This window comes from Seriola lalandi, unplaced genomic scaffold, assembly GCF_002814215.2.
Source record: "Seriola lalandi dorsalis isolate HSWRI2012SDOR001 ecotype SW California unplaced genomic scaffold, Sedor1 jcf7180002054359, whole genome shotgun sequence".
Lineage (NCBI taxonomy): Eukaryota > Metazoa > Chordata > Actinopteri > Carangiformes > Carangidae > Seriola > Seriola lalandi.
The window spans coordinates 192,462-218,444 of record NW_019524912.1 but is presented as its reverse complement, the minus strand read 5'-3'; the positions used below and the strand labels follow the sequence as shown (position 1 = coordinate 218,444).

Below are 25,983 nucleotides of genomic sequence, written 5' to 3'. Positions count from 1 at the left end.
GTAATAATGATGTCTGTCATTGTAGCTCTCCTTGTTCTATATAGGCAATGAAATGCTACGCCTTGGTCTGTGCTAATATTTAAACCTTAATTATTCCTAAATTGCTCCAATTGAGGCAATTTACTGCTTTTAGCTGCGATTATCTGCCATTTAAATATACTGTTCATTGCTATAAACAATGTGATACGTGACACTGGTCCTTGATTCATACCCGTCCCTATACAAATACACATTAAATAAATAAAAACACAATGTGTATTTGATTCTTTATTCAGAATTTCTATTTAAATACAAAACTAATGTGAGAAAAGGCAGGGACAGACTCATTCTCCATATGTGATGATAAACAAACACACACATATACAATGGTTATATGTGTGTGTGTGTATATGTGTTATATATACATATACACACACATACACATACACATATATAAAAAATGAAAGTTGACACTATTCATGCAATGATAACATTGTTGCTGTTACACTACTAAATGGTACTGGAAAGGTAAATATTACCTTATCTGGGACAGGAAACAGAGTTCCTTCCAACATTTGAAAGAGAAGGCACATTCTCCTCAGCAGAGAGAACATTCGTATTAGATCACACCAGGTTAGAATCATCGCTCGCAATTACAAAACAAAAAGATTTTTCATGAGCATACATCAGCTATTCAACAATTACAAAAAAAAGTTTTTTTTTCTCTAACCTTCCCACTGTGCCCCATCAAATACAACTCCAAATCCCATCTTTGTTGATTAATCACTATGTTTTTGTGCATTTATGTGTCTCATGTAATAAAACTGCTTCAGGAGCTGGACTACACAGGCATCATTATAACCACTTCAGTATTTTTGAACTCTCTCGTGTTGAGGACACTGACAGCTGACATGATAGAAGACAACCTCAGAGACCTGCTCGTATCTCCTCACTCATTGACTTCTGCTAAGGGGTCGATAATGAATGGAATTGCCCTGCACACTTAAAACTTTCCAGCTGAAAGAAACACTGATTCAAATTTCAAAGGGGAGCCGTGGGTCTGCCTCTCGTTAAAAGACCATACCAGCTGAACCTGAAGGTTCATTATTGAGTAGTTTAAAGGTAAAAATAAAAACAGCTTTGAAACACATCTCATTGCAGACAAAGTTTCTTCACTTGCCACTGAGACGGTTCCGATGTCATCTCATACAGAATTTTGGTCACTTGATAATAGGTGGCTGTCATCCCTGACTTTATTCAAAGATTATGTATCTAAGTCACAGAATCAGGAAAATGCTTTCCAGGAAAAGTAAGGACATAAAAACCAGGAAGGTGCAGCAGGGCTGGGGGGTAGAGGGGGGGGATCTCACTATAGAACTATGGGAACACTACATCAGTGAAACACCAAGGACCCTGGACAAGAGACAATGACCCGCAGACACAGACAACAGTAGCTTTCTGGGAACACCAGATCAAAACCATGCTGTGTCATTGGATAGCCAGAGACAGATCAAGCTCCATCTGCTTGTCAAGGCCCTGAAATGTGGCCAGAATCTCTACAAATGTCCCAACATGTGATCCTTACTCTTGTCCTTTTTTTATTAAATGATGTTCTTCTGTTTTTTTCAGTTTTTGTAATTTCCTAAAAAGAACTCTGTCATTTGGAAAAGTTGGAATTTCATTGAAAGACCTGCCCCATTTAAAGCCAAGTAAATATTCAATCATCATTAATCTACTATTAGAAACTTCATGATATACTTGGCTGTAGACAGGTTTCACATTTTGCATGTCCAGCTGACAGGCTGATATTAGCTGGAAATGTACCATCTGAACAGCGTCTCTTCTTTCCAGATTATTACTGTAGCACCAGATCACACTTATTTCCAGGGGTGGAAAGTAACAAAGTGCATTTACTTGAGTACTGTACTTAAGTATATTTTTTGAGTATCTGTACTTAACTTAAGGTTTTTTTGGGGGGAAATTTTTGACTTTTATTCCACTACACTTATAATACAAATGTTGTACTTTTGACTCTAACTAAATTAAAGCAGAAGCAGAGCTTTTAGTCAGTGAATAAATTTTATTTTATTTTGAAAAATACTGTGTTCAACACACAGTGACTCCAGTGATTCATACGGTGGCCCTGAGAGCTCAATGCGCTGCAGCTCAAGAAAACACATGCAAATAGACACAACACAAACAGATTCCGAAAACATCCTTATCAACTTGACAACACATGTGCTGCAAATGCTCAAAACACAAACAAATTTACAAGCAGGCTGATTGTGTTGTGAGTACTTGCAGCTCATGTGTTGACAAGTTGATGAAAAGATGTTTTCGGAATCTGTTTGTGTTGTGTCTATCTGCACGTGTTTTCTTGAGCTGCAGTGCATTGAGCTCTCAGGGCCACCGTTGATTCCACAGTGTAGTTTGATGGACATGTGCAAAAACACTGCTAGTAATACAAAAGCAACAATGGCTCCTTTTGTTGATTCATTTTCATGGCCTTTGTATCATATCCAACAGTCTTTTTATTCTACAGGTTCTACAGTCAGTCAATCACTCGGGTGTTTCGGAGTCATTAGGTTCTGTAAATGTGGAACAATACAATTAGGTTCTGTAAATGTGGAACAATACAAACATGTTGACCTAAAAAAATTACTTTTGAATACTTCAGAATTTTTAAAAATCAAGTACTCCAGTACTTTAATTCAAGTAAAAATTTGACTGAACAACTTTCACTTGTATTGGAGTCATATTTGTGCAGGAGTATATACACTTTGACTTAAGTAATGAAGTTGTGTACTTTGTCCACCACTACTTATTTCTGGGAAACTGTTTAATTTACTGACATTACTGAAGCAGTCAGTAAAACCTTATCCTCACCTACAGTATCTGGTGAAAAAACAATAACTCTTTCAGGGCTCTGATTTAATGTATCGACCAAGTGATAAACTGAAATAACTAATGTCAATACCATGAGCATGACTGAGACAAAGACGGGAGTGTGGGTGTTGTAGAGAACTGTGCTGTGGCCTGATGGGAGGGGAAGTGAAGAGCACTGGATTTTCCCTGGTTCTTCTCACATGGTTTCAGTCAGCTTGATGGTCACTGCTTTCACCTCTGAGTACTCAGCCAGGGCGTACTCTCCACTGAGAGGAGAGACACAGCACATGAGGCAGGTTAGGGAATTATACGGTCAACAGGTATAATTGAACAATATGAAATATGAAGAAACAGTTATGTTTCTTACAGCTCTCGTCCATTTCCTGACATCTTATAACCTCCAAAGGGCATCTGGGCATGAAGGGCGTTATAGCAGTTTATCCTTGAGCACAGGAGAGAAATAAAAAGGGAGATACATCATTAATGGTGACTTTACCTCAACTTCAAGACAAAGAAAAGGAACCTAGTAATGCTGGCACATCTAAAGGTCAATGATTAACATATTGTATCCTGTTTATTTAACCTTAATTTGAGGTTTTAGGGGGACTTTATTTCTTGACAAACAGCAGTTTATTCATCCACCCAGCGCCAGATTTTTCAGTCTCTCCAAATAAAGAATGGATTGCTAGTCATATAGCACAGGTTTTTGGTATATTGAACTGGCAAATGGGCTGGTGCCCAGATAAATCAGGATTCATTTCAGTGAGGTCATGTCTTCAGAGCAGACTGGAGGCTAGTGAGTCGCTATCAGAAAGTGACAAGACAGGCTGGGGCTAGCTGGTTAGCGTGCTAACATCAGTAGAAGACGAGACGTGATAGAGACAAGAGTTAACATTGGCGTTTGTTTCCACCTCAGGAGAGCAGCTGTTGGTAGGTAAAGGAATGAAGTCTGATGCTGAACTTACAATGTTTCATCTAGACTGGTAAGTAAACAGGTGTTAATGCTAACATTAGCTATGTAGTTACAGCAAAACATACAAATAGCTCCTTAAATTTAATTCTCACGGTTTTTCACATACTGTTGAGATAATTTCCCTCTAGTGTCAGCACTTTAAGTAAGTAAGTAAAGTTTATTTAAGTAGCACTTTTCACAGACGTGTGTCACAAAGTTCTTCATGGAGCCAAAAACAATTAGGATCAGTCAAACGTAAAAACACAGAAAACACACAGCACTGGACACACAATAACTTATAGCCCATAAAACACATAAGAAAGCAATATACTGAGCCATAAAACTGTTTTACAGAGCCATAAACAATTAAGATTAGTCAAAGTGCAATTACATAGAAAACACAGCACAGGTATACAATATATCCAGAGTGTCCTATAAAATATGCAGTTTATGTGAAAGCCTGTTTAAAGTCTTTATCTGTTTTTTAAATGGCTCCATAAAATCAGACCACACAGACGCACAGGTAGAACGCTCCACAACTTGGGAGATGCGGTCTGAAAAGCTTAATCACCGCAAGTCTTTAAACGGGTGTGGGTGCAGGCACAGACAGCAGGTTTGACTTATTTGACCTGACAGAGTGAGCTGACAAGTAAGGGTGGAGTAGATCAGTTAAATATGCAGGGGCTTGATGGTGCAGTGCTCTATATGTATGAGTGACAGTTTTGAACTGGATTTTAAAAGTAACAGGGAGCCAGTGAGGGGAAGTGACTGTGAGCAGGGACTTACCAGACAGTGCCAGTCTCCAGGGCTGCAGACACAGACAGAGCTCTGTCCATACTTGTTGTGAAGACTGCTGACACCAGGCCATACTGTGAGCTGTTTGCTCTCTCTATGGCCTCCTGTTGGCTCTTAAAGCTGAATATACACTGCACTGGACCAAAGATCTGAGAGGGGAGAGATGTGTACAGGGAAGTGAGTCACACTGTGCAATTCAATTCTTTTGTTTGTAAAATAAAAAACCTAAAAAAACACAATAAAAAAGAACTTGACTAGTTTAAAAATAAATACAGAAATTTTGTGATTGTGATTTCTTGAAGTAACTAAAGTTACACATTTTTACCTTTGTAGAAAAGCTCAATTCAGTACGTTCAAGTTTGTACATTATGTAATGATGATGCTGAGAACCTAATTCACTGCTTTGTGTCGTCCACACATTACTGTTGTTTTCAGGCCTGCCTCTTGGTAGTACATTCATCTTCAGATGGTTCAGAATGCTGCAGCTAGAATTTGAACTAAATATAGAAAATTTGACCACATCACACCATGTTTGCTTCTCCTCTTTGCCTTCATTGGCTCTTCATTAGGTGCTCTTTGTAGGGCTCCTGTCTGTTCCCCGAGTTAAAAAGATGTCTGCTCCCTGCAGGGTATCTTCCTATCATGTCCCCCTCCTCTGGAACAACCTCCCTGCTGACATCAGGCTGTCCGACTCCACTGAGGCCTTTAAATCCAAACTTAACTCATCTTTACATCTTAACTTTTACTTACTTAACTTCTTACTTCAGACCTGTACCTGTTACCATTCTCCCACAGGCGTGTCAGTCTCAGTCTCAGTTCATCTATTAAACCTGGTGCTATCCTGTCCATTAGACACCCTTACATGGTGTACAGATTGTAACGCCCTTTGAGGCAAATTTGTAAACTGTGATAATGGGCTATATAAATTTGACTTGACTAGCTGGGACAATACAAAATGAACTCTGTCGAACTCTCATGCCAAAGTCATCTCGACGTATAAACTACCGATATTGTAGTCGTGAGCAAAACCCAGTGTCTCCGAAATGTCACAATGTCAAGGAGCCAATGTTGGGTATTGGCATCAACCTGATTTTCATTTACCACCAAAATTGAATGTCTGTCCAGCGTGAGAGTCATTAAAGTCCACTGTCTTTCTGACATTACATTGATGTGTGGAGCCTACTGTGCAGAGACGACATTGGCCGATACAATGACATCAGCAATTGTAATTTTTATACATTTCATACCTGAGCTATATGGTCATCTAAATTACAGTAAAATCACATGTTCCATAACTTGAAACAGTGTACAAATATAGTATATTTTTATCAGAACTATTTAAAACCCAAAAACAGGTAAAAAATCAGGAATGATAAAAATAAAGAAAGGGTCATGATAAATCAAAATAAATGGAAATGTTGGTGTATGTTAGTAATGTTGAATTTTGTTGTCAGAAACTCCACAGAGCTAAAACTGTGTGATCCATGTTCTCCTCTGTCTAAGACTGTGCGTTCAGCAGCCTGCCTCTCTGCACTGTCTGTGGTGCAATGAAAGCACAGCTCCACACGGTGTCAGGCTTCACTTTCACACACTGACCCCACCACCCCACCATGTCTGTGTCAGGTCAATTTGTAATGTACTGAATGAAGTTGTAACCTCTTCTTTGGCGATGCGCATATGGTCTTTGACCCCGGAGAAGATGGTGGGTTGAACGAAGAGGCTCTTCTCGCCCACAGCTGCTCCTCCACACTCCAGCTTGGCTCCCTCCTTCTTCCCACTCTCAATCAGATCCATGATCTTGTCAAACTGCTGTCGGTCGATCTGCAGCCAGCGTCACACAGACAAGACAAGGGAAGGAGATAGTTGAATAACACGGGCACGGTTTACTGTCCTTGAACAAAGTCAAGCGATAAACTAAGATTAATATCAGTGTCACTTATGTTGGTCCAGTTGAACTATTCTTGAGTGACGGTCAAGTGATGTAAAATGTCCATAGAGTAAAGTGGGCCTTTAGCACTAAAAGACACCGAGTGTCTAGTATTTCAATACTAGACTTGAGTTGATATTTCTATAACAACAATGTATGCATCAAATGGCAATGACAGAATCAGAGGCGTGACGTGTGACACATCTGTCCCACTCTACCTTTTACACAGATGTTGATCCAGCTCTGTGATGACTTCCATTGCTTACAGATGGAACAAAAATACCCCCCCCCCCCATTCTGTGTTTGTACTGTACCTTTTATACAGACTGGCGAGGTGGAATAAAGGCAAAAACATTCCCACCTTGAGCAGAATGTGTAAAAGGGGCTTCCGCACATCAGATTAAAAGCTGACAGTATGTCAATGTCATGTTCACAACTTGTCTCACTGCCCCCAAGTGTTCAAAATGAATATTCTATGTAGTATTCTATGATGCTGGTTGCGTGTTCCTACCTGTGGCCCGTGTGATGTCTGGGGGTTCAGCGGGTCTCCTATGACAATCTTCTTTGCCTTTTCGATGCTGCAGCGCACAAACTCGTCATGAATACTTTCCTCCACAAAGACACGTGATGCAGCCGTGCAGCACTGACCCTGGTTATAAAAAGATCCTTTCTGGGTTTCCTCCACAGCCAGCTGCACTGTAGACACACACACAAATACACACACACACACACACACATACAGATACACATTACAAACATACACAGCAAAAAATAAGAATCACTCTAACATTTTGAGTGATGGTGAATTAATAAACCTAATTTATATTTTTCTATCTCTCCCTCTGCCTGCTTTGTCTACTTTGTCATTCCTACAGTCACTACCTGTGGTTAGTTAAGTTGTCCAACCCTGATTACCAGTCATGTCAGCATGGCTGGTATTTTTTTCCCCTTTTGAGTCTGTGTGTGTGTGTGTCGTCATGGCAAAATGTGGTCCTGCACCTACTGTAGCAGGCTGCAGTGATCCCATTGCAAGATGGTGTCTACTTAATCATGTATTTATAACTTAAATCGTTCAGCAGCCAAAATTTAGACATACTGGATTTTGTGGCCAATATTTCTGTTGCTATTTTTTCTCATTCTGGCACAGAGTGATGACGTCACCTTTCTTAATCCCACTTCCAAAGCTCTAACTGGCCTGTAATGGCTCTGTGCCGCCGCAGATTTCAGGTTGTTGGACCGTTACATTCTCGTAAACACAATATCTCAGGAACCCTGTAAGGGATTTTTTTCAAATTTGGTAGAAACGTTCACTTGGACTCAAACATTAACTAATTGTGGTGGTCAAAGGGCAGAGGTCAAGATCACTGTGACCTCACAGAACACATTTTTGCCCATAGCTCTAGAATTCACATGGTAATTATGACACAATTTAACACAAATGTCTAAAAGTATAAAATTATGTAATGATGACGTGCGTGGCCGCTTTAAATGACAGGTAGGTGAGCCTATGTTTGCCACAAACTAGCATGCACAGACGTCTCAGCTCCATACAGACCCCTCCTCTTTGCCCATTTTTGGATTAGCTGGAAGTTAGGGGCGGAATCAGACACTGCCAAGATGGCAACAGTGGAGCAGCTCACTCTGAGCTTCCTGTGGGTGATGTCATGGAGACTACGTCCATCTTTATTTACAGTCTATGGCCTGACCTCGCTATAGCTCTAAAAACTCTTGATATGGGCAGTCAATCAGAGGTTTGGAACCAGGCCTTTAACCCCTCTCATACTCGTGCATTGATGATGTGATCAATGATGTCTACAGACCTTTGCAGTATTTTAGTTGTCATGTGCAGACTGCGGGTGAACAAGTACACATACTGTGCTTTCAATATGAGAAAAGCTAAACTCTGGCAGCATTACATTTATCCCAAAACATGTTTCTACTCTGAAATAGTTCCATGTTAACGTATTTCAAACAACAACACGAGGTTGCTTCTACTTGTCTATATTTAGCAAATAAAGCAGTAAACACCAACACACAAAACTGGAGCTGGGAATGTAAAGTAGATAGTTGTTTGATATTTTCAACAGGTGCTCTTTAAAGGATATGACAGCAGAGTGTTTATCAGCTCTGTGTTGTACTGTCCAGTTCACTTGGCTACAGTTTCCTCTGCTGCTGCTCTGTAATGACAGGTCTGTCAGCGGCACAGCAACTGAAGCCTGGTGGCTTCTCTGCAGTGACCTGCTAATCCACCACTTAGCTGCAGTTTATATTTCATTGATGGTGTGACAGTCAGTGACATCTTCACCATACAGTATAGTTGTATGATGATAGCACAGGTGAAGCAATAGACTTGAAAGGCTTCATAGTATTCAGTATTTTTGAGTAGTTAAGCATGAATTCAGAATTCTCTCTCACTAACACCTGTGGCTGCTCAGGTGTGATATAATCATACAGCAGGTCATGTGACTCTAACACATGCTGAAATGTTAAAAATACAACAGTTTGATGTTGTGTTTCATTATTGAAGTGCGAGAGAGACAGAGAGCAGCTTTACTCACAGTCACAGTCAGCAAACACAATGCAGGGGTTCTTCCCTCCCAGCTCCAGAGTCACTCTCTTCAGATTACTCTTGGCTGCCGCTTCTTTGATCAGCTGGCCTACCTGCAATCAGGAGTCATGCCATAATGCATTATGGGTAATACTGGAAAAAAACAAAAAACTTAGTGACAGAACAGAAGAGTCTTCAGATGTGAGTGCTTGGACTGGTGTCTGAATTTTCCACTTTTTGTTATAAGAAACTTTTAATGCTGATGAAATCATTAATTATATTTAATAAGTCTTTGTGAAAAAGATTTCTTCAGATTAAAGAAAATCTTGTGTGATAGTAATTTCTTGAATTAAGAATAATCAGGGTCCATCTGCATAACGTTTTTCCTGTTACTGGACTTTGCCAAACAAATTTTTATGAGGAAACTCTATTTTAAAGCCACTTAACTTCAGATGATGACATTTTGGCTTGATAGTGTTTTTTTAATTCTGAGACTTACAATATGCTTTTTACACATATTTGTAAATGACCTGACAGCAAATCAGGTTTTTATGTGCTAAAATCTAAGAAGTTACAGCTCAATAAAGCTGTACCATAATCAAAACTTGGAATAGAACATGTTACAGCATCTACAGTAGGTTGCATGTAAAAAGTCCGCTGTTGGAATCTTTCAGAAAGTAAGGAAGTAGGACAAGGGAAGGACATGTTTTGTATTGTTTAGCATTAAAAACTATTTTATGTGGTCATTTTCCTGACCTTGTTTAAGTTATAACTCAGCTACACAACCAACTCTGAACAAATAGTTTCATTACACAGTCAAATATTTACTTTATTGTTTTCTACTGAAACTTGTTTTGCTTAAGAAAAAACAAAGAATTGTCGGATGTTGTTAAAAGCAGCACAGCACCATTCAGATGGCTGCTGGACTATATGTCAAAACCAAAGTATTTGGAGCTATTTATCTTTCATTTGTTTGTCAAAATGATGATTAACATAGATTCACATACCTCTGTAGAGCCGGTGAACGCCACTTTGTCAACGTCCATGTGGCTGGCGATGGCTGCTCCTGCTGTGGGACCAAACCCTGGAACGATGTTCACAACTCCAGGAGGGAAACCCGCCTGAAACACAGAGAGCATGTTAGTGATGGGAATCAACAGAGATTTAATATCCCAAACAGTAACAGAACAGAGCGATAAAAAAGCTGTTTCTGGTTAAACAAGGATCTTACTCTATAACAAAAAGATTTATCTCTGTAGGAATCCTAATATTAATTATGTCAGACACTTACAATCCCAATGTCAATCTGTCTGTGGGAAAAACAAGCACTTACAGTGGACGTACTTTGACACGGATCAAACACCCTGTTGCAGCAGCTGTTCAGCAATAAGCAAAATTTTTTCTCAGTAGTGGACCATTGGAAAGATTTTCAATCACTTACACTCAAAAATATGGAGAGAGTTAAAAAAAATCCCAGTGTTACCCTTTACGTTACAGTGTGAGTTGATCTCTCAGGGACACTATACTTAGATGTACATGTTTTAAAAGCCACTCTCGTTCTCAGGTTCATTACTGCCAATGCTTATAACGTCATTGCATCCTGTACAGAAAGGTTGGCTGGTTTGAATATGTATTTGTTTATTTACAAGGCCCTTATTGGAAAGCTGCCTTCATATCTTACATCGATGCTTGTCTGGTCCATTGGACCACATGGCACCAGGACTAATGACTGGCTAGCGCTCCATGTCCCTTGAATTCAAACTGAACTTGGAATAACTGCTTTTGGCTTCTTTGCATCATACAGTTGGAACTCACTACAAAACACTTAAAAAATCAATTAGCTGGTGCCTTTTAATCTTTTCAAATCCATAATCTCCAACCTTTTAAATTCTTTCTATAATTGATTTTGTTGTTACATTATTTATTCATTGCATCTATGTTTGTTTTAATTGATCGTTTTTCTTTTATCGTTATCATTTTTTTTACCTGTTTAACATCACTGTAAATGAAGTCATTGCCATAAATGATTTTCAAGTTTAAATAAAGACATAAAATAACTGTAACATATTGATATTTCTAATTTTAGTATTTCTCTACAACAACAGATCAGCAGGGCTTTAGCTTCCACTGAGGAGACTGAAGTCATGACTTCTGAATTTGGGAATTTCAGGGACGTATGTGTGAAGTTAAAATTCTACAACTAAAACTTATGCATTGTAACAATTTTACAGGCTGAATCCTGTTTTTCATATTTAAGCATTACTTCCTCTAGGCCAACAACAACAGATTATAAATGATTAGTATAAAGGAATCAGTATTTCTCCATCCAAATGTTATCCAGTGTGGATTCAGTCTGAAATGAATAGATGAGACTTAAGCCTAAATCTGAACGTTATATGTGTAGAACAAGTTTTACAGATAATGGATGGATTGGATTAAAAAACCTGTGAAAATGACGATTACCACTTCAACAGTCAAATCAATCCTTTCTTAAACTGTAATTATGGCTGGTGAAGTTCAAAGGCCTTTGGGAGTCTCCCAGCCTCACTTTAGAAACCACAGTTGAGTAGTCAGGTCCAGACTGTCTCCCCTGCTAGGTACAGTCACTACCAATACATAACAGCACCAGAGCAGGCAAATCACTCAGAAACAGGATTTTCTATAAGAGCACAGGCCAAGAATCTGAGGACTATCAGAGGTTTAAAGTCTAAACCTGTCTTAGCCCACAGCTTGGATCAATCCCACTGTACATGTTGAGCCTAACATCAGACCTCTTTGATGAGGGATCCAACATGGAGGGCTGTGAGGGGGGTCTGCTCTGCTGGCTTGATGACCACTGTGTTTCCACAGCTCAGGGCCGGAGCTATCTTCCATGTGAACATCAGCAGAGGAAAATTCCACTAGAACAGACAAAAGAACAAATGTTAACTAGGACATTTTAAATGTGTGGTACAAGAGGCCATATAATGGGTCACATGTACAACATCAGGATATACAATGTTATTTTTTAGAACATTAGTGGGGTTAGTGGGTGGTTACAGCTATAAATTAGGTATAAAAAATACTATGAACCCCTAATAGTATTGAAATAATTGTGACAAATTTATTCAGGGATCTTTAGTTGAAAGCCAAGCTCACCCTGACACTCACACAGTTACACCAAGCCAACACTGAAGTATCAAAAACTGCAGGTAGGTGGGTGAGTGTATGCCTGCCACAAACCAGCATTCACTGAAGTCTCAGCTCCATACACGGCCCAACTCTTTTGCCATTTTTGGATTAGCTGGTAGTTAGGGGTGGATTCAGACACTGCCGAGATGGCGATGGTGGAGCAGCTCACTCTTTATATACAGTCTATGAGTTACACACATTCACAAGCTACCAGGTCCAACAACAGTCTGCGCAGCTCAACTGGGGCAGTTAGCGTAAGGGCCTTGCTCAAGGGCACCTCAGTAGTAAGCGCTGCTTTTCCACTTTCCCTGTTTAGATTTATTCTGCCAGTCCAGGAATTTAATCTGTGACCTTATGGGGCACCTAACAAGCCTGCTTCATTAACCTTTAGGCCACCCTGCCCCTTATTTGCCCAGTGGTGCAGGCATTGTACCAGAATGTGGTGGTGAGGAGAGAGCTGAGCCACCAGTTTACCATGACCCAATCCTCACCTCAGGTCATGAGCTCTGGGTAGTGAAAAGGTGTGAGGAGTCTGGACATCCAGAAGGAGCCTGGAGTAGAAACCCCCGCTCTCTCACCTTGAGAGAGATTGAGGTGATTCTGGTAAGGACACCTCCTGGACAAATTCCTTTAGAGGTTTCTTGGGAGGAGACCATGAACAAGTCGAAGGGATTACCTATCCAATCTGACCTGAGAACACTTTAGGAGGAACATCTTGGTTACCTTGCATACCTTGTTGCAACCGCTACCTGGGAATGGATAGGCAGAGGAAGTTGGATGGATGGATCGATGATTGATGATTATATTACCACAGACCAACTGCTTTACAGTGAACCTGACTTTAGGGTGCCCTTGGAATGGTAAATGGATTGTACTTATCTATGGCTTTTCTAATCTTAATGACCACTCAAAGCGCTTTACACTACAAGCCACATTCACCCATTCACAAGCACATTCATAAACACACTCATACACTGATGGAACAGCCATCAGAGGCAATTTGGGGTTCAGTCTCTTGCCCAAGGACACTTCGACATGCGGACTGGAGGTGCTGGGATCAAACCACCAACCTTCTGATTAGTGGACGACCCATTCTACCTCCTGAGCGACAGCCACCCTGGAAGCACTGCATAGTTTCCTGCTTTGTTCGTTTGTAAATCCAGCCTCCCATATGTGGAAAACTTAAACAAAGCAACAGGCAGGTGTCATGCTGTGTATTTTGTGTACACAGAGGACGGAGTTTTTTTTTTTTTAATGACCTGCTGCACTTATTAAAGTTTTGATGTAAACAGTAGCTTATTTTTGTGACTCCGTTATAACCCATCACTGCAGCGGTCTCCAATGGAAATAATAACGGCAACAAATAATCCAAGAAACACACACATCATCAGTACTTTGGTTTTCCCAGTTAAATCCACTTTATCACTTGGATGTTGGTGGAGAGAATATACAAGACAATAAAAAGAGCTCTAAAGCATCAGGACTGGAGATGATTCAAAGTAAACAAATTCCGAAAAAGAGGTCATTTATTTTCCAGTTGCTCGTTTCCATGTTGGAAACCAATGGACAAATAATTGGGCACTCAAACCCAAATTAGACAGCAATATATGTGAGTGCTGCATGTTTATTGTTTAGGCATTGGTAACTTTTACAACACTTTGGAAACACTCAGCACCATTAAGGGATCTTGGGATCACAAGTCGGGAGAAAGGTTTCCTGTTTTCCTCTGACAATGACTCATGCGGCGTGTGTGCCAACAGTACTTTCAGTAATTACACAACGTTCTTCAGTATAAATTTCACTTTTATGATATAATCTCCCATGTCAAACAACAGCCGTTTTGTTCCTTTGTTGCCAAAGCAACATTAGAGGTTACAGGCTTATGCTCAAATATAAAAACTGAATGGCTGTATTCTGTCATGATGTTGAAATTATACTCGTGTGTCTGTCTGGATCTACGACAAAGTGAAACATGATACCGCGAAACACCAAACACTGCCCCACCCTAAATCTGATGAAGTTATTATCAAAAGAAAAAAAAAAAAACAACATATATTCCAATGTGTGAAAGTAAATCCAAGCAGCACGGGATTGTTTCTGTGTGTTCCTGTAAGAACAGCCCTGAAGGGATTAGCGGAGAGGAGGTCTTGTTTAGGGAGAGCAAAGATTAAGATAAGGTTTCTGGTACACACGGTTTCATTTCATCCTCACGTCCAGACAGTGTGCCATCTTTGAGCCTGCACCGGGTCGGGTAACAAACATAAAATATATAAATATATATTTATATTAATTCAAAGGTAGAGGCCAAGGATAAATGTAAAAATGAACTTAATGTGGGTGGGCTGCAGGTTGAATAAATATGAGAACGAAATGAAAAGCCAACAGATAAATAAAGAGTCATTTTATGAAGTCTAAAGCTGCCATGATTGATTTTGTTGTGTTACTCTCATTTCATCATCATTCAGAACTGAGACTGCAGCTACCTGATGGACCCGATGGACCAAAGGGTAAGTTGATTGACCAGTCACCACTTATTAAAAGATGGTGCCTCTGCTTAAAGAACAGAGTAGTTGTGGGATCCCAACATATCACTGATGTGTCAAAGGTAAAATAAAGTTCAGAACTACTGTAAATACGCTCATTGTAGTGTTTTGACCTAAAGCAAGACTATAATTCAGGGTGTCATCATCATGTACCAGTCTAACATTAAGTGTTTGTCATCAGAGGGTACATACGAGGCTCTGTGTGGATGTCCATACACCTTCCAATTTGGCGTCTGTGCTGATTTGTTCGCTCAAATGTGCACGTTAGCGAGGGAGTATCGAGGCCTTAGCGCTATTATGAAACACTTCACTGAGGTACTTGTGGCTAGCTAGCCATGTAGCCATCTGTGTTGAGCTAAACAGCTACAGTAACTTTTGAGGCTGTTTAAAATTTAGTGTCCTTTACATTAATATAAGAATCTGAAAATATTGTAATGATCATACATTTGTCCTTTCTCCTCATAGCCATTGGCCCTATAATTATTAAATTCTTAAATAATGGGAAAAAATAGTTATTTTTCATTTTTTGGCTGCCGGGCAAGTGAAAATATATAAGGGGGCCAGTAAAACATTTTTTCCAACTGGCCTTTGGAAACTGGGACAGATGATTTATTTCAAAATCAGTAATCTTTGTGTCAGTTTGCTTCATATCAACAAGTGAGAGCTGATTGATACAATCTGGATGTTTTAAAGTGAGTGGCTGTGTGGGTTAATTAACATTACAGGTTTGGGTTGGTAGACTGGTATTATCAGGGTTGGGTTCAAATTTGATTTAAAGATAATTGCAGGTAATGGGTCAGTTCTGGTACTGAGCTTAGCAGGTTTGCAAAACTGGACCTGTGCAGGACTCTGTCTTGTGAGTACTGTGTCTAGTTCTAATAAATCCATGGTCCAGTACAAAGATGGGTCTGGAATGTGCTTTGTCTGGCTTAAAATAATGGTAATAAGGGGAAACTGATGACCAAATCAATTGTAACTGTCTTCCAAAATGAATATCAGGTTTTTGTGTGCCACTTCTATGGTGAAGGTTTAGTTTGGTTTAGGATTAGAAAATGATCACAGACATGGTTACAATCAAAACAATGTTGACTGTTCATTAGAAACAAGATGTGATCAACATAAAAAATACACCTTCAGGCAACTCTGATGCTTTTATTTTCAAGGTTAGGACAGAGCACAAACCTGCCATAGTCACGGATCACATCTGTTAAAACCACAATGTTCCACATGTGTTAAACAGACAAGACACTATGAGCGAATAAGATGGTTCTCACATTTGATTGAGCTTTGTGAATAATTTCCCTTTCTTAAAGTCTTTGTGCTAAGCTGAATCTCCAGGACCAGCCCATGGATGTATTCAAAGATGGATTATGGATCCCAACATGGCAGTCCAGTCATTCCACTGAGAGCTGCATGTGCCAAAAAAAAAAGCTTCTCACATTTTTTAACCTAATGTTGCGAATTTTCAGATTTTAAAGAGTAACTCTGAACGTGTATCACAATCAGAATTTTTTCTCTTGGAATAGATGTGTACGGGAAAAGTTTTCCTGGGTCTCAGGGTGTCATGTGTCCGAGGCTGTGCCAACATTGCCACACAGCCCAGCTCTGCTCCTGGGGCTTGGCCCTATCTCTGTACTGATCTACAAGGATGAAACAGATATCCATATTCTCTGACTCTGGAGAAGACAGCAAACAGGAATAATGTTTTTCCCAGAATGTCAGAGCCTGCCTTTAACTCTCTGATGACATACTTAAAACACATGTATGATGATTATTATCCATATGTGGATTTACAGTACAGTAAGCAGAGAGAAGTTGGCATCATGGCAGTGTGTTGGATTCTATTTCCTAAGGTTATAAAGTGGATTTTTAAAAAGGCTCATTAAGAAAGGATTGTATTACAGCAGAATCAGACATCCTGAGGTACCTTTTACTGGATGTCCACCGCAGAATAACAACACACACCTACGCACACGGTTGTGTTTTCATCACCAAAGGACATTACACTAACATTACATTAATTTCCTGGAGACTTACCGTAAGCCTAACCATAAACACGTCTCACCTAACCCCAACCCATGGGCTTGTGGTAGGTAGTTATAACCAGTCAGTACCTGCAGTAGATTTTGATTGTTAAAGCAACAAGTGTACGCTTTATTGTGAATATTTTCACTGCTTTAGCTTGCTGTCAAACTACATTTTCTCAACCGTTGCACTACCGTATTCCTACGCACAAGCGCATTTGCGCTTACCTCCTTCTGACTCAAACAGCTGATCTGCTGCGTAATACAGTGTGTGCCGTACTTGTGTGTAGGAATACAGTAGTGCAACGGTTGAGAAAATGTAGTTCCAAAGTAAAAGGCTGTTTGACGGCAAGATAAAGCAGTGAAAATATTCAAGTGTACACTTGAACTGATACTGTTTTTTTCGGTGGGTATTTTCACACAACCTCACGTCAAAATAACCCGAACCATCACTTAAACCTAAACCTGAACTTACCACCAGACTTCATCCTGAAATGTCATGATTTACATTACGAGGACTTGAGTCAAGTCAAGTCCCAACAATGTGTAAACAGATTTATGTCCCCACAACATGAGTGATACAGGCCCAAACCCACACACACACACACACACACACACACACACACACACACACAGTAATGAACAGTAATGAGATTTCCTATTATACAATATAGTTGACTTACAGGGATGATGGCTCCACATACACCAACAGGCTCATGTTTAGTTAAACACATGAAGCTTTCATCTGAAAAATAAAACGAAAAAAAAACAGCACAGTCAGTTTGATACACTACATTGTAAGTTTCACACTGAGAGAAGACTCAGGGGTGTGCTCTCTTTCACCTGTAACTAGACCCAACAGTGATGTCATGGAGTCCTGGAGTACACTTGTACAGCAGCAGGTGGAAAGTCAAACCACTCGAGGTCAACAAAAAAATTTCTGTAAGTAATCCTAAAACCACATACGTTGACACTCAAATGACGAAGCCCTCTAGCTGCCACAGGAATTATGACGAAAGAGGTCATGTCACGTTATTGTAGAGTCACAGTCTGCACAGGCAGGAGGTTTGATGTGGATGGGTCAAGAAAATGTTGGTAACATGGTCGACTTCTGTTCTCTTTCCATTTCCAAACACCTGCCAGCTTTGTTTTTTTTTGTTTTTTTTTTAAAAAAACCATGACCACTGTCGTCCATTAACCTCGACCAGGTCTTTATCACTGATCTATCACTCATTGTGTGTCATTTTAAGGTCCATATAGTCTAAAGGTAGATGTCCATATGTTGTCTGATTATAGATCAGCTCTAGCTTCTATATTAATACTGTGAAAGTATCAAAGCCTCAGTCCACAGAGAAATGCACACAGCCTGTATTCAGAAACTGAGCCTTAAAACCAGCCGTCAGGACTTCTGGAACTTTGTGATGTCACAACAAAGCAGTCACCACTCTCAGCCATGCCCCAAGTCCCGCCCACCTGGACCCACCATCCAACCTTGCAGGATTTGGTTTCTCTGTGTGTTTACCTGAAATCTGCTATATTTTTATTGGATCATTCAGAAAACAGTCAGCCAAGCAAAAGAGAGGCTCAGAGCCTCCTCTCTTCTGATTGGCTCACTGACCTGTTGTTACTAGAGCTCCATAGAAAAGCCTGAGAGAGGAGATATAAATGTACAAACAAATATATCTTCTTATGGATCAAAACTTCAAATAACACTGGACAAATGTAAAATATGGGACCTTTAATTTGAAGAACCTGTTGGCTCTTTAACGACCTTTTCTTTAACTAAAGAATGTCACATGATGGTTGGAGTGAAAGGAAGAAAAGCAGGAAATGTGTAATAAAAAACAGTGAGTGTGTTTCTTAAAGAAAAACCAAGTGAAATAAAGAGAAAAGTTGGCTAGGTTACCTACATATTAAGCTTTTTAATAATCAGCATCATGTTTAAGTTTCCTTTACGTCACTGTTCGGTTCCACTGTGCTCTTTAACTTTTTTTAATTTCGAGTGCAGTATTTCTCACGATTGTTGAGCTTTTTTTTTACTTTAATCCTTTTAGACCCTCCCAACAATACTGACGGTGAGATCAACGCTGTACATGGACGTGTCAGAGGCTCAGCACCCTGACCTTCTCTAGTTTCCCGTGTGACTGATCACAGACTGGGTGACTCCCCCCACAACGGGACTCATCTCGAGCCGCCTTTATCTTTGAGTCAGTGGGTGAGTGCATGTTCAACTGCGGCTCACTGAAGCTTACATTCACTCAAAGGCAAAGACCTGCCGAGAGGACCTGCTGTCAGGGTGTAACACAAGATTCACAAGAAGCCTGTCGACAATAAGTTTGTGTTCGTCAGCACTGAGGCTGATATACTGATATACTTAACACACAGATTCCAGCGGGTTAATGTTTATGGTCATTTATCCTGACTTTGGCCCCCAACCATTTTCATTATATATTATATATATTATTGTATAATCATAGTATATATTTATACTTAAGATGTGAATAACTGCTTGCGCAAAAAAATATTCTATAAGCTGATTCATTAATTTTGGTTCTGTGTAAGAATGAGACCATAATAAAGGTCATCACAGGTGCATTTAGGACAAAGAAAAGGTTTTACTTGGATAAAAATTTCCGTCCTGGATGGTGTGATTTTTTTCTTTCCAATCTTCTGTTACTTGTCTGTTTGTCAGACAATAGTTTGAGAGCATTAAAGAGCTGTTAACAACAGACAAGTTTAATTAATTAATAAGGAAAATTTAACACTGCTGGCTCTGAACCTAAAAGCTCATATTGGCAAAAACCTATAACTATAAATAATATTTATACCAAAGCCCCTGAGTATTTCAGAGACCACCTGTGGTTTAATAACAACATAATACTGAGCTGCTTCTTTAGATTCTATGCCTTTGTGAATTACAGTAAGTTCCCTCTCCACATTGAAATTATAAGTACTTTTCACAATAAGACGTATGTTTTACCACTTACTTTTTGCTGTTGTTGTTTTCTTGAAGGGATTTCACTGATGATGATAATGTTGGTGTTTCTTGTGTTGGTTTATTGGTTTGCAGTCACCTGGTCTCCTGTATATTTGCTCAGTTTCTGTGTCTTGGAGTTGTAACGTTCTCTGACATTTTCAAGTTGTGTGTAATTAAGTGTTCTGCTTTTCATAATGTTAAATAAACTAAAGTACTAAAACCTAAACTCTGATCTTAGTACTGTTGTTCTTTAAGTGTGATCTAAGCTTATTCAGCTTGTGCAGAAATTTCAGTTTCTGTGAAACAGAAAACGAAAGCAGCCACTTATGTCTGCAGTCCTGGTGATTCAGCCACTGTCAGCACAACAAATTATTCTTACCAGAAGAATCAGTGAAATGAAAAGTGAAAATATTTCTTACCTATCTCCGGTGATGTCTAGTGGTAGGTTTGTTCAGCTCGCTGAGTCAATATTTATAACAGCGTTGACTGAAAATGTAGTGTTTTGTCTGCTCTGCTCTTAATTTGAAATTAGAGGAAGAAACCTGTCCAGGATGCTTGATAATTCTTTATATCTAGTGTTGTAGGAGGCTCGAGGTGGGGGGCACATTACTTACTTCTAAATGCAATGAACTACTCACAGAATAGTGAGCAAACACAGGATGAAGGAGAAGATTTTGATCATTACTGACGATTTATATTCTTCCTTCATCCAGTAAAATGGTTATTTTGGCTTCACATATATAAAATGAAACCAAAACTATTAACCTATAGAGCAGAGTCTACAGTCCACAGTGTGTATTTAGCCGACAATTGCGCACTTTTCATATCAAACCATTCTATCTTATCTTGATGACTGGTGGTGAGACTACTCCAGCATAACAGTGCAGGTTACCGGCTGAGCGGCTGCGGCTTTGGCGAGGCGTTGAGCCAACACTGATTGCTAATCCTCACAGACTGTTGCACCTCACTGATCACTATCTCTGCCTCTTCCTCTTCCCTTTGTCCCGCCACGCCGTTTGTCTCTCACCACTCTATTGGGATCTAATCAGGAGGAAAAGGCAAGCGTGTTTTGTCTATCTGCTGTCCTGCAGAGGCAGAGGAGACGCAAAGTAGGCTCTGACAGGAGGGGGAAGTATTAAGAGGCTGAATGAGATACCACCCAGGGCTGAGGGCAATCCTGAGCCAGGCCAAGTCACTCGCTCTGTAGTAATTAACCTGTTTCCCAATGGTCATGGATTCCCTGGCATGCGCAAAAACTACCCTGTCGCTTCTGTGGAACTCATCTTGTTCACTACTAATTATAATGTAACCTCTTAATTACCTTATTTAATCATGTGTAAAAATGTTGCATTACTTTGTATGGAGCTCATTTAAAAAAAAAATGTGCACACAAATTAAATTGTGAGGCCAAATTATTCATGTATACTCTCATATGTATGACGGAATAAATAAATGAATAAATTAATTGAGTAATTAAAAGCTCCATAAGAAAAAAATCCTCTTTACTCCTCCCTACATGACTGGATCGGACACCTTTAACTTCACTTCGTGCTGCAACATTAATATAACAGTAATCTGACAACACAAATTAATCAACTTGTGATGTCGGGAATTAATTAAGTCAGGAGAACAAATCGCTAATTTGTGTGCATGTTTTCTTAATTTGAGAGCACAAATTCATTTCATCATATTAATGTCAAATTAGTGCAACAGCAATAAAAAAAAAAAAATCACCTGACACCCATTAAGCTCTGCAACTGCAGTGGCTGGTTTTTACTACAAATGATGTTGTTGTGTGTGAGACACAATCTGGAAATTGCATTACAAACTATGTTGTGCACCACAAACTGTCAAAAGGCTGTTTTTTTAGTCTCGTGCATCTGATGCAAATATTTTAAACAATACATCTGTTTAAACAGATGACGGCTCAGGTTTCACTCATTCATACTTTATAACTTTGAACCCCGAGGCTCCAGGTTTCAAGTCTAGTCAAGTATTTTTTCAGATTTACATGCGCAGCTACGGTGATTGTAAATTGAGCTCTCAGTTGCTGCAGGTGAATCACATTGGTCACGTTGTTGAATCCCTGACAGTTAAAAGAAGATGAGGCTCACACTCACCTACAGGCAGACTCTTGCCGTGGATCTTGTCGGCCCAGCCTGCGTAGTAACGGAGGGTTTTGATGCTGCCGTCCAGGTCGATGAAGAAGGACTGGAGGAAGGGCTTCCCTGTGTCCAGAGTCTCCAGGGTCTGAGTAATCAGGAAAAGTCGATTTGTCACCTTGACTGTGAATAAAAATTCTTCAGGATAATTGCTTTGACTTAGTAATAATTAGTTTTCACCATCATTCCTCTCAGTAATAACTCAATTTTCCTCATAACAAAGATTTGAATAATTTTAGCGGCATGAAGAGGCAAAAGTATACACTGTTTTACAAGAACTAAATATTAGAGAAAAGTCCAAAATAAATAAACCACCAGGGTGGAAACCATTGTTGGAAACAAACTCCCAAGTTAGTAAAACTTATTTGCAAACAGTACAATTATCAGTCTCTGTTATAAATGTCCATCACAGTCTGCCATCTACTTCCTACTTTAACTTTGACCTTCTGTGCTCACTGTAGCTGAACACACTGATAAGCATCGGTTTGACTGTGACTTTCAAATGAAGTGATTTAGATCATCAGGATAAACTGTCGCCTTGTTTCCAATCTCTCCGACCATCTGACTGCCCGGACCACACTGCAGTGATGTGTCAGAGATCTCACCGATTACCTCGGGGAGTTAGTGTTATCATGTGATTGAAATGTTGCACCATAAAACCACAGAAATAAGAGCAAAAAATTGTATTAAACAAGAGTAATCTTAAAATAAATATCTCTAATCTTTGGTACCTCCCAGGCCTGTTCTTGCACAGTGCAAGTCGCCCATAAAGTTACTGCTGGCCATCGGCAAACAGTTTTATTACCAGGAATTTAATATGATGTTATGCTTGTTGTTTCCAGATATAATAATAATAATTACTATAATAATGGTGAATTAATTTAGGGCCTAACAAAAGCAGGGAATTGTATGAGCCTGAAATAGCTGGCGAGGTCATTTCTCTGCGGAGCCAAGGGTGGTGCAGTGGGATGTCGGCCACAGTGGTCCGCTGCAGTGTACAGTGTCTTGGTAAATACATGGCAATAAGCCGAGCAAAGCAAAACTGAATAATAACTGATTATGGTATACAATAATGATGTCTGAATGTATCAGACATGAGTCATGCTGTATTGTGAACCCCGCGCCTTTCTGACATATATACCATGTTTACTGGAGTTAGTTTTATTGTGAAAGGAAAAATAAGAAAGTGAAACTCTGTGGCTTAAGTAGACACTGAAACCACTGTACCGCTTTACTGTACCTTTAAATGGCCCGAATCTGGACCTTATTTCCTCAAACATAGCTGGGAGTTTAGTGTAATTAGCCATACCCTGCACACTACCACTCCAGAGCATGTTTGCAATTAGCAGTCACATGCAATCTGGTATTATTACTTCACTCACATCTGTAAGGGTTCATTTACAGATCTGAGTCTTACTGCAAGCTGGCAGCTAAACAGAGTGAACAAGGCACAGCAACGGGGATTTCATTCCAAACAATATCTGAAAGAGAGGCAGAGTAACATCCAGCAGTCATTACAAAGAGGCAGAGAGAGAGAGAGAGAGAGAGAGAGAGAGAGAGAGAGAGAGACCGGGGTGGGGCCACCGTGTCATGATGTCATGCAATAATATAGGCCAGTCCCTGATATGAGTAAGTCAATGTCATGACAGCACATGGACAGTTGCAGGAAAATCCCATAGATGTGTTGCTTATGAAACAGTGCTTGTTTCAATTGAGATCTATTGTTATGAATAATATCTGACACAAACACTAGAGAAGGAAAGTGCAGACTGCAGTTATTGTCATCCAGTAGAAACATATAGAATAGAGCGGTACACTGCAGGGACTGGTCACTGTCTAGCTGCACAGTGTCTGTCCTGATCTGACGATGACTTTATTCTTTCTAGAGAGAAATGAGCAGTGTTGGGAAAAAAAACTACACCACTACATTTACTAAAGTTCTGCCTGAATACAGTTTTAATGGTCACGTACTGATTATTTCTATTGTATGCTACTCAATGCTATTTCTACTTCAGTACATTTCAGATGGAGACGGTTTATACGTTGACTGTAGTTACTCTAGCTTCATCTTCATCTTCATTATTTCACACAAACCAAAATAAAATACAAGTAAAAAAACTGGGACAGCTTCAGAAGCTTGTGAAATACAGTAAAATACAGTTTCAGCAACAAAATACCTAAATTCTAATTCCTGATACCTACAACCCTAAAAAGAAAAACTGAATGGTCCAAAAACATCTGTCCCATCTGTCCAAACATTAATTCAACAGGCAGGATACACAGTCAGCAATAAATGTGTCTAGTTACTCAGTTGATTATGACTAAAAAAAATCAGTAATGAAACATCTCCACTTAGAGGTAATACAACATTTAAATGCTGATGCATCATAATAACAATCAAATAGATAATCATGCTGCTACACGTGTTGCTTGTGATGCTCCTGTAATGAAAGTCTTTGACTGAAGTGCTATCTCTCAGATACTGGGAATCAGGGCAGGGGAAGAAGCCTGAGCTGTGTATCATGGTGAGACACTGTGACATCGACCAACTCATAATATCTAGCCATGTGCCATGTAATATAAATACATTGTTTTATGTTTGGCAAGTTAAATTTTGTAATTAATTAATGATTCGTTTTAAATCAGTGTAATGAGGCCCAGTAATGAAGAATGTTTTAATGAACTTATTTATCTTCCAGATCTTTAAAAAGACCAATTCAAACTCCACCTGTAAATCTTGAACTGTAAACGTCCATCATGAGGAAACATCAAGCACTACTTTTTCAGTGTAGTAAAAAGTGATTGAGGTGACTGTACGTGTAGTTGAGCAGTTTGATTCACACACGTGGGTCGCCTTGTTCCAGCTGCGGGAAACATTAAATCTGCAATGGAGCAGGAGAAATGAACCCACCGCCAGCAGGAGCCGGTCCCTCTCCATCAGGTCGGCCAGTTTGTGCAGCAGCATCCCCCGGCTGGACGCGTCCATTCTCCGCCACACAGAGCCCCTCTGCACGGCCGCCTTGGCTGCCTCCACCGCCTTATCCACGTCTTCCTGCACAGACACGAAGAGTCTACTTTATCAAGATACAGCACATGTCCACACAATGACTTCCTCCAATGGTTTCATGGCCAGTTTTCAACTCTTACTCGGGCCTACATTGGAAGAGTAGTGGTGGTCATTTATTTATTTTTTTTTAAATCTAAGTCCCCACGTTACCTTGTCCCGCAGTAAAAAAGCAGTTAAAAGGAAAATAAAATCATTATTTATTTCAATTATTCCACAGACATCTCCACTAACAGACATAAAACATTAAGTTTGGCAGGAGAAGATTTAGAGCCAAAGCTCTATTATCATTATTATTATTATTATTATTATTATTATTATAATTAGCCTATTGTTAAATAAAATAATGAACGCCTTCTCACTTTGTCTGCTTCCTCCACATCACAGATCTTGACACCTGTCGCTGGGTTGAAGGTGGGGAACGTCCTCCCTGTGCGGGATGTGTGCCACTCATTGTCGATGAAAATCTGTGGAGAGTGGACAGTGTTTGTCTCAGCTGACACCTGACACATGATTTCTAACATCACCACAGTTAGAAAAAACAAAAACACACACACACACACACACACACACAGGGACTGTCCTGTCTCTGACCCAGCCTGGACTCTTACCTTGGTGTGTCTGATCTCCTGGACCTTGGCGGGCTGAGGCAGAGCTGGGATTCCTTCACTCACTCCGTTCTCTGTTATTCCGTTCTGAGCCATTCTAGGTCAGTGCTCTGACTGCTCCGTGTACCCAACAGTGTCAACTCTTCCACTGGCTTTTTTATAAGAACGTGGGACTCCTCCCTCCCTCAAACAGCGGTTGAGGAGAGCCCGACTCCGCCCCTATCAAATATCAAGGGCCCTTATCTGAGGGGAATCTTGTTTTCGCAGCACCTTGGAAACATCCTGCAACATGTATCATGTGTATTACTAATGCTATGTAAATAGTGTGGGAGAAGGGGTGTAGGATT

At 39.9% G+C, this 25,983-nt stretch overlaps 1 protein-coding gene across 1 annotated transcript; it reads right to left on the bottom strand.

Annotated features, from left to right (window-relative positions):
- Positions 1-254: 254 nt before the first annotated feature.
- aldh1a3 (aldehyde dehydrogenase 1 family, member A3) lies at positions 255-25,760 on the bottom strand. Its single transcript, XM_023408293.2, has 13 exons — positions 25,640-25,760; positions 25,391-25,495; positions 24,876-25,016; positions 21,923-22,052; positions 17,509-17,570; positions 11,859-11,987; positions 10,095-10,208; positions 9,098-9,200; positions 7,051-7,235; positions 6,269-6,433; positions 4,604-4,761; positions 3,233-3,307; positions 255-3,131 (listed from the first exon to the last, which is right to left on the bottom strand). The coding sequence occupies exons 1-13, from the start codon at positions 25,730-25,732 to the stop codon at positions 3,062-3,064; spliced, it is 1,530 nt and encodes a 509-aa protein (XP_023264061.1). The 5' UTR covers positions 25,733-25,760; the 3' UTR covers positions 255-3,061.
- Positions 25,761-25,983: the final 223 nt, after the last annotated feature.

Coding starts and splice junctions, on each gene's coding strand:
- aldh1a3 (XM_023408293.2), bottom strand. CDS start 25,732: ATGGCTCAGAACGGAATAACAGAGAACGGAGTGAGTGAAGGAATCCCA. Junction 17,571..21,922: donor CGGCAAGAGTCTGCCTGTAG/GTGAGTGTGAGC, acceptor TTTATTTTTCAG/ATGAAAGCTTCATGTGTTTA. Junction 9,201..10,094: donor CGTTCACCGGCTCTACAGAG/GTATGTGAATCT, acceptor TCCTGATTGCAG/GTAGGCCAGCTGATCAAAGA.